Below are 9539 nucleotides of genomic sequence, written 5' to 3'. Positions count from 1 at the left end.
TAAGACTGAATGGTCCACACATTCTTGATCTTGTTCTTATGATTCCAATTGCCATCCCATTATTCCCCCACCTTATCTTCATTTTTTTCATCTTACCTTTCCTGCAATTGTCCTAAGTGCTACTTCCACATTTTCCTTGACTTTTCAGTCACAACCTTCTTCTCCCCATTAATTTTTCCTCAAAACACTCTGTCTTAATCTCAACTTTAGAAAAGCATGTATTAAATTCCCACTATTAAAGTGCAAGGCACTGGAGATATGGATATAAAAATTACAACCATCCTCATCTACCTTTGTGTCCTTAGACCCTATCAGTTCAGGAAAGAAATGAAATTACAACCCAAGTCTGGCACAGGACAACCAGAATCTACAATGAGAATGTCTAAGCAGTAACTAACATTTCAGCTTTTGAGTGGTTGTCAGAAAAAGTGCTTTAAAATAAGGATGCTTATTAATAAATCAATTTACCCCAAAACCACAAACTAGGAAATTAGTAGGCCTAGAACACAGGTTCTCTTAACTTCAGTGATCTTTATTCTAAATAAGTATGACCTCTAACATCAACCTAGATGGACTCTTCCTGCCAGCACTGACACATTCCCAAGGCTACATGTCTGTTATCTAACACAGAAGTAGTAGTACTAGGTACAACAGTGGAAGAGGCACATATTTATATGTAAATCACAAGCTTACATCATCTTCTCATTTCTTTTGTACACTCTTATATTTTTAATTGTGCTGTACCCAGCATGTATCTGACAAAATTTGGTCATTTCTTTTCTATGGAGAATTGAAATTCACAATTCTTGGGCTGAACATCTAGGTTTAACTTTTCCAACAGAAGGCATGTTCTTAGTACAAAATGAATATTGGTGCACAACTCAGCAGTTCATTCTCAACCATCTTAATTGTTTTTTTAGAAGTGATTTGTTCCCATCCCAACTTTGCACTCAACATTGTTAAATTTCCTTACAACTGAGTTGCTAACAAGGTTTTTCAACCTCAAGTTCATACTTTTTGCTTGTAGATGCCCCTTCTTTCCTATATTTCCTTAAAACATTTTTAGATAGCCTTATTTAAAACTAGGCATTATTCAGGGATTGTTCAAGTGTGATTTGGGTTTTGTTCTAAAAAGATATTCTTAAGAGTATTTCAGGAATGTTCAATGATTCTCAATAGTAAACCTAATTCTAGATCAAAGGGGACATAAAATTGTCATAAAGAACCAGTATACTTGGCCTGCAGGCCTTAGCCTCAATCTGGTGAAGAAGCTACAGCACTTACCTGAAGGCCAGTCACTGACTAACCAGGTATCCTAATGGTCCAGAAGAGGCTCCTGTCCCCAACTTTGAATCACAGAAACAAATATTTACAAAAGGTCTTCAAAACACAATTTTAATTGTCAGAGAAAGACTAATTCACTCCTAAATTCCTTCTTCATGGCACAATTATTCTTGTACCCATCCCACCAAATGCAAGCACTCATTGCAGCAGGACGTTACCATAAAAATCCAACTGCATCTGGGCCTTAAATGACAGGTTGCAATAAAAGCTACCCATTCAAACCTAAATTGAAGTAAAAGATTTGTCTCAGAACTAGTATATTCATATGCAAATAAAATACGGGATTAAAAAAGAGGAATGGTGGTAAAGAATATGCCCTCTGCTTCTAGTCAATAAGCAACACTAGTATGGAAACCAACTTTACTTCTTTGTAGTGGGGAGAGCTTTTACAGAAAGTATTGGCTCCCCCTTGTGGTTTGGAGTGGATCTACACAAATTGTTCTGAAAATAATTTCCACTCTAACATTGCAAGTTAAAGTGAATTTCAAACCACTTCTTGATAAAAGTGAAAACTACTGAGGAACAGAATCAGATTTTAAGTCATACTATTCTGACTTGAAAACTATGGCATGGCCCTGATTTGAAAGAGAGAATAAACATTAAAATAGTAACATAAGGGCAGACTATTTAACTATATTTAATAAAACACACATTTAAATTTCATGCCTTGCATGACACAGCTATAATGGAAGCATGATAAACACAGCAGCCTGGCTGCAGAGATGCAAAGTACAGGACCTCAATTGAGAAATCTTTAGCCACAGAATCAAAATTAATTTTTGTATTCTAGATTGTAACTGAGTTCTTTTTGTAATGTACTCAAAACTGTGATACTAGAAGTACATGAAACTATGTGAATTTGTCACTCTCACCTAACCAGTAGTCATCCTTTATTACTTTCCCTAGGTACAAACAATGCTGTAGCTATTAAGTCATACCTTCTCTCTCCCCTAAAGAGACATGCTTTACTTAATGAAACCTGTTTGTTTCTTAATATCTCTCACCTCATTATGAGTGAATACTTATGTTTTGTCAATAGGGAAACAAAAACTTCCTCCTCAAAAAGACTCCCAACAGACTTTATGCAAGTATTCTGTCAGGCAGATTTCATAGCTGGCAAGCAGCTCCGAAGTGCTTGGTTTCATGGGGACAAATGCTGGCTCCAGTACACTGAAACTTCTTGGGCCTAAGCATAAAACATTAGTTATTTTATGCTATCATCCCCTGAAGTAGGCTAAAAAGCACTATAAAGACAGTGACTTTTCCTATAGATACCACCACCATCCAATTCCACCTAAGGAATACCAAAATCTGACAACGTGCATGCCAATTTCACAAGTGGACAACAAATATCAGCAGTTACCAATGACCTTGCTCATTTTTTGTAATAGTTGAGATCACAGTGCTGCCACCTGGAAAAAACTGGCAGGATGTGATAGGAATTTGTTATGTGAAAACAAGCTTTTTTTCCTCTCTCAAGAGCTTTATTTAAGAACTTGGGATCCCAAAACATAGTTAACTCTAAGGGTTGTGATACACCTTAGATTAGAGTTCTGCTAAGCTTGAGGTTTGGTTGATGTAACAGAAGAACCCCAGCAGACATTTATCTGGGGTAAAAACTTGACAGTAAAAATGGCAAAATAAAAGTATGAGACATTGCATTTTCAAACTGATGTAATAAAACTGAGCTCTCTCCCCCACAGGAAGAACTTTACAATTGGTGCCAGTTGCAACATTAACTCAGGCAGGCAAAGTATATGCCAAATGTCACAAGCACTCAATGCTCACACAAAATATTAAGCATCAGAAATGAATATTATCAACAGGAATGAAAAGAATATGGAACACACTGAAGGGATATGCCTCTTCAGTATACCAACCAAAACTATGGCCTCTAATATAACTTCTCTCTTAATATGGATAAAGCATGAACTTAACTAATTCATTTGGAATTAACCATATGTGCAAGTACAAAACAAAATCTGGACCATAATCAAATTAAACTTCTTACCTTTTAAATTTCCAGATGGGCTGTAACAGGGTGGGCTGCTCTCAATCAGATGTGAAAAATAAAATGCTTCTTAAAAGAAATTTCTCCTAGGTTAGAAATGTTGGGACCAATTATAGCCTCCCCCCAACAACCCAGGTACAATTCCTTCAGAGGCCAAGAATAACAAGCTTTTATTAATCTAGTTTGATATAAGTGTTTTCATTGAATTCCTTGTATTCCACCCTACATTCCCACTTCCAAAAACAGGCAAAATTGAGCACCTTGAATTTTTGTTTAGCTTTCAAGATCTGACTGCTCTGATCACATGTAACTACTCAACACTTAAGTTTCACCTCAAGTGTTTGCCTTGAACTGACCTCAACCTTTTATGGTATCAGAAGGATTCAGAGAGGATTCTTTGTTTACATTGTCAGTAAAAGCAAACCAATGCTTGTGTGGCTGCTTACATAAATTTCCACCATTTTCTCCAAATAGTAACTTAATAATGCTTTCTACTTCTGTTCAGCTTGGTAAGAAGTTACTAGTGCTAACCAATCCCTGTTCAATTGTACACTGTACTTGAACAATTTCCTCTCAGATAAATTGTTTCAAACTTAGCAGAAAGCAGCATGGTGGCACAACAGTAAAAGCCAAAGATTTGGAGCCAGATTGGGATGGAACCTTGGCTCCGCCACTACTTGTTCGATCTCAGGCAGGTTATGATTGACTCCTTTAAAGCCTATTTCTAGCCATTTATTTTAAGAGTTCATTTCAAATGATTGTTAGGTTATTGATAACTATTATTCATTGTAGTAATAAACCTTTGATTCTAAAGTCATAATAAAAGGAATAAAGAAATTTGATAGGTACCACTGGGATTTGAGATTGAACCCCCTAAGTGAAAACTGAACTAGTCAACACATTTAAAACAATACTGGAGGGAGGATGGGGGAAGATAGTAAATTTTATGTACCAAGTCTTTGAGAATTGCCTGGGACATGGAGCTAAATGTAATTTTAACAGTAGGTCTTGAACCCAGGTCTTCCTAATTCCAAGGCCCTCCAGGCTACCTCTATGGCTTTTAGCTATGACTATTAACAGATATTAACAGATGCTGGAATTTGCCAGAAATAACTAGGTAAAGTTCAAGAACAGTTCTAATGATCTTACCAAAAAAATAAGCTGGTAGCCAATGTCAAAACCGTGTGCCAAGGCTGATCAGTTTAATTTAAGAAAAGTACAACTTTCAACAAATTTCAGCCTTTTATTTTCAACTCTTTGATTTTTCAAATGAACCAATACTTAGTGATATTTTAAAACACCAGGGTAGATAATATGATGAAATAAACATTTTATATAGCAGCCTCACAGTAAACTCTTATGCCTGCAAGTCTCAGGTAAACAAATGTTTTAGTTCAATTTACAATCACCATTCAATTCCACATTACCTTAATCTACTTAATTGTCACTTTAAAAGCAATATGAGATTATCTCACTAGGGCTTCTCATTAGTCATATCCTATAATTTTCCACCATTTGGTAGGCTTCTATAGCCCTTTCAATGTTACTAAAGTAGGCACAGCAAATGCTAGCCGCAGAATTGGGAAGAAAAAATAATGAAACCCATGATATCTGGGGTCAATTTAATATTAAGAAATTAGACTTCTCACCAGTTTACTAAAAAAACTGCTGTCTCACATCAAGATGAAAAAGGACAACCATGCATAGTTTTTTAAAAAATGTTTTATTTTTCAAAGAAAAATGGCAATAGCCAATTGGAAACCTACTTATTCTTCAACTCCGAATTTGTTTTTTTTTTTTTTAAATTTAGAGAAGTGACTTACTGATTTACTATTTTACTTTAAACAAACCCCCCCTTTTCCCCTTTATATGTTTACCATCTACTCGTGCTGAATCCTTCCAAGGAGATTGCTCCAGCGTACCTCTCCAGGTCCTTGCTTTGCTCCTTTTACCAAAAAATGCAAAACACAATTCCATCGTGCATCTTAAGGGCTCCAATCGTCAAAAATAGGAAAAAAAATCTTTGGAATAGCCAATTAAGTTGAATAAAAAAAATCCACACGTATGCGGTTTGGTTGGGGCAGGAATCCACTCCTATGTTCCTGGTAATCTGATCCCGCTCCATGAATCCTTGTAATTCATCCTCCCTATCCTATCCACATTATGATTTGAATCCAATGATCCAGCTCCAAGGATTGGGATCCAGTGAGCCCTCTCCAATCCAAACCTTTATAACCAGCAAAACCAAAAAAGAGGAGGCAAAATGTTAGATACTGTAATCAAAAAAAGGTTTCTGGGGAATGATGAGTTATGTCTGTCATCAATTTAATAGATGTACATCAATAACTATCAATTCCCCAAAACAAGCTTTTGAATGGTGAAGTTCAGATAAATTTTAGAAACTTAATTATCATAGAGACTAATTGGAAGAAGCATTGTATATTTACAGGTCAACTGATAATGCCAACATTTGTTACTGTACAGTGTATTACAGGTTTTGTGGTTGCAAAAAGTTATGTAGTTGAAAAAGTTTACTGCTATAGCTACCCACCTAGTTCTAAACTAAAGCTAGTGCTCCCATCTGCAATTTAATCTGTAAATTAAAATAAATTCTGTTTTAAAACATATCTGGGGAAGGGTGAGGTGAGACTTAAGATATTCCCAACTAGGTTATCTACACCAACATTTCGGAGTTCTATATTTTGCTTTCATTTCGATGCTTAAAAATGAAATAGCAACGCTATATCAGTCACACAGAGGACATGCAGTTTAGCAGTATTGATATTATACTCTATCTGTTTGGAATTAAGATACCCTGTACCCACATGTACACCAACAGCAGGTTACATTAACAGTTGTAACTAAGCATAGTGACAAATTATAGTCGGTCCTTCCCACATTAGTCCCTACTAAAACAAAAAAACAAAAAGGGGGGAGCAAAATGAGTCTAAATTGCTATAAATGGGCAATGTAATCTTTGCCACAATTGCCAAGGTTTTAAGGAGCAGAGCAATTGCAGCTTAAGGTAACTACAATATAAAACATTGCAAATGTCTTATGGTAGATGTAAATACTCAAGTTTTAACCACTGCCTTCTAGTATAAGGTCAATACTGCCAATTTCATCTGTGACAAGAGCACTTGGAGTCATACCATTGCCTCCATTATTGATCTGATCCTCCTCAATCCTCCTTTTGACAATCCTAAAATGATTGAAATGTGCTCCACAATCCTTAATCCAAAGCATTCTTAATCCATCTCTTCAGATATGTCTACAGAAAGACACATGAAAAGGCAAGATAAAACATAAGAATTCCCCCAGATAAGACAAGATAACCAAACATTCCCAACATCCCAGTTCATACACACCATAGGAACACAGACATTTACACAGCAATATCACAGTCTGAAGAGCATGGGTAATTAAATTTAAACAATCCTGCCTACAACATCACTTAAAATACAATTTACCAAAGACATGTGGGGAATGTTGATGTTAGGAGCAAAGGGATATTACACAAGAATGCAATTCAACACCAGCCCATTTTGAATAAAACAGTTTGAATTAAAAAATGAAAGATTGTACTGAGTAAAGGAAAACTGTATACAACATGGGGTTCTACAAAAAGTGTCACCAATGATCTTTATGTGCGAGAACGAGATCTACTATGACGGGGGGAGTAGCGTGGAGATCCTCTGCTTCTTCTTGGGGAATAACTTCGACTCCTGCTGTTGCTTCGACTACGGCTTCTGCTACGACTACGGCTTCGAGATCGAGATCTTCCGTAACTTGGACTTCTTGGCCCATCAACTTTAACACGGATGTAGGCAGTTTCTCCCTATTGAATAGACAGAACTTTCGATTGAAAGATCTATGTCTTCAAGGCATTCTGACTGAATACAGTGCCATAAAATATCAGACAGAACCAGGAATGTTATTTGTCTTGATTCATAAAAAGCACAGAACATTTTTTGCCTGGGTCCTTACCTTTCAAGTCCTATTGTTAAGCCCCTTGTATCCAACTCAGGCCCAAAAAAAAAGTGTATAACCTACCTCATGAGATCTAAACTTAGTGTTATCCAGTTTTCGAACTGCGTAGGTCATATCTTCCTTCCGAACAAACTCCACGACACCAGTTCCATCTCGGTAAACATCAGCATAACATACATCACCTGCTTCACGCATGTGATCCTTTAAATCCTGCCAACTTCCACTTGGAGGCAGCCCTGAATCAAAATAATTAAAATTGTTAATACTACATATTGCAGCTTTTTTCTTTTAAACCCTCTATTTAGAAAGCATCTATTTAAGCATAAGCACCAACAGGAACACAAGTGTACACTTGGAGTAAAAAATACCAGGTTATTTGCAAAATCTTCAGTATGTTCATATCACACCGTACTAATGAAGACTATTTCAGACAAAATACCTCACTACTAACTTAGGGTTGAGTACTAAGACTTCATTTGATGGTATAAGATGCTCCCTATTTAGAGACTCCTCTAGCAACGATGGTTAGCACTTTCGGCAACTCAGAGCCTTAAAAAAGTTGCTTGGGCACCGAGAAACAACTTAACTAGGCTAACAAAGCCAACGTGTGTCAATCAGGGCTCATGAATCTAGCTTTTCTTGATCTGGAGACACTGCATAATTTAGGAGCTAAATTAATCCACCAACGAAAATACATGCGAGAAATTACCAAAATTAACATAGCCCTGAATAAACAGTTTATGGTGCTATTTTTCCTCCTCTTCCCTTTAGCCTGCAAAGGAAAATAAAAACTCACCAGATACGACCACTCTGTATTCAGATCGCCTGGACGGGGGGCCATAGCGGCCTCGAGGGGCTCCACCGCCACCACCGCCGCCGCCACCCCCTCGGCCAGTACCCCGGCCACTTCGGGGAAACTCCACACGGAGCCGATATCCATCGTAATCATAACCGTCACGCCCGTACACGGCATCTTCCGCGTCCCTGAATCAGAGAAAATAAAGAGCACACACGAGACATGAGCAAATTCCGGGGAGTCCAAGACCGAGTAACCGGGGAAGAATCCGCGGCCTGGGCTTCGCACATGCGCATAAAATTCGCGAAGGGGGAGTTTCGGAGGAGGGCTTCGGGAGAAGCAACCCACAGGCTCGGCATAAAAAGACCGGCCGCGACGGCGGCCCCTCCCCCACCCGGGCACGCCGCGCGCGGGCGCGTCCCTTCGAGGTGCCCCACGAGTGTTCCCCCCGTTGTGGTCTCTGCTTCCCGCCCTAGGGCTGCAGGGCTCCCCCATCGGCGTCCACGTGGCCCCACCTGGGGGGCACAGGGAGGCCGGCCACGACCAAGAGTAGGCAGGCGCTCCTCGCTGTCCCCAGGGCTTTCCGACTGCTCCCCTCAGTCTGTCTGGACCCATGCGTTTGTTTCCTCAGCGCAGGCCCCGGCTCCCCCTCTTCACCGTCTGCAGGGCCGGCCTGCGCTCTCCATCTCCCCTCCCCAGCCAGCTCCGTCCCGGGTCTCCTCCTCACCGCGGGTCCTCGAACTCCACAAAGGCGAAGGGGGGCCCTCCGCGGCGGTTCTTGAGATCTATGTCGCGGATGGCACCGTACTTGTAGAACACGTCCTCTATGTCCTTGGTGCGGATGTCCGGGGGTAGGTTGCCCACGTAGATGCGGCAATCATTGTTCCCAGCCGGGCCCCGGATCACTCCTCCTCCCGACATGGCGGTAGCGACGACGAAGAAAGGCGCGGACTGGAGAGCTGGAGTTCCCTCCCCCACCCGCCAAACACACAGCGGAGGAAACCTGCAAGCGACACCACGTCTCCCGCGGTTGCTCCAAAATGGCGCCCTTATCTGCTTGCTCCGCGCACGGATACGGGGGAGGGGCGACAAGGCGGACTCGCGGCCACGCTGCGCACGCGCAGGAACGTAACGGGCCTCTCTATAGGGTTCGTTGCGCACACGCGTCCGGTGTCACCCTCCGCGGCGACAGAAGAACTTAAAAAAAGCCTCGCGCCGGTATGATATATCGAGTCGTCGAACTTCCGCGTGACAAAACCCAGTGGCTGTATGCAAACACTGAGAGGAGTTGTCTTTAGTAGGGGGGGGCTACTACTTTTCGCTGGGCCAAGTAGTCCTTCTTAGGACTTAGGAGGCCGCGTCTTCTGGGAAGTTTGGCGCCTCGGAGAGGGCTGAAAT

The 9539-nt window shown here is 40.4% G+C and overlaps 1 protein-coding gene across 2 annotated transcripts; it reads right to left on the bottom strand.

Annotated features, from left to right (window-relative positions):
- Positions 1-4529: 4529 nt before the first annotated feature.
- Positions 4530-9242, bottom strand: SRSF1 (serine and arginine rich splicing factor 1). 2 transcript variants are annotated; one of them, XR_005010203.1, is made up of 5 exons: positions 8869-9201; positions 8142-8329; positions 7409-7581; positions 6508-7193; positions 4530-5582 (listed from the first exon to the last, which is right to left on the bottom strand). XR_005010203.1 is itself a non-coding variant. In XM_036755301.1 (4 exons), the coding sequence occupies exons 1-4, from the start codon at positions 9060-9062 to the stop codon at positions 6999-7001; spliced, it is 750 nt and encodes a 249-aa protein (XP_036611196.1). In that variant the 5' UTR covers positions 9063-9242; the 3' UTR covers positions 4530-6998. The 2 variants fall into 2 exon arrangements, 1 of the variants encoding a protein (XP_036611196.1); XM_036755301.1 differs by having other exon boundaries at positions 4530-7193; positions 8869-9242.
- Positions 9243-9539: the final 297 nt, after the last annotated feature.

This window comes from Trichosurus vulpecula, chromosome 4 (genome assembly GCF_011100635.1).
Source record: "Trichosurus vulpecula isolate mTriVul1 chromosome 4, mTriVul1.pri, whole genome shotgun sequence".
Lineage (NCBI taxonomy): Eukaryota > Metazoa > Chordata > Mammalia > Diprotodontia > Phalangeridae > Trichosurus > Trichosurus vulpecula.
Note: the sequence above shows the minus strand (reverse complement) of the source record. Positions and strands in the feature narration are given on the sequence as shown.

Excerpts from the sequence above, each read along its gene's own strand:
- SRSF1 (XM_036755301.1), bottom strand. The coding sequence starts at position 9,062 with ATGTCGGGAGGAGGAGTGATCCGGGGCCCGGCTGGGAACAATGATTGC. Across the intron at positions 8,330-8,868 it reads GTGGAGTTCGAGGACCCGCG|GGACGCGGAAGATGCCGTGT; the intron begins GTGAGGAGGAGA and ends TCTCTGATTCAG. Across the intron at positions 7,582-8,141 it reads ATACAGAGTGGTCGTATCTG|GGCTGCCTCCAAGTGGAAGT; the intron begins GTGAGTTTTTAT and ends ATTTTGATTCAG.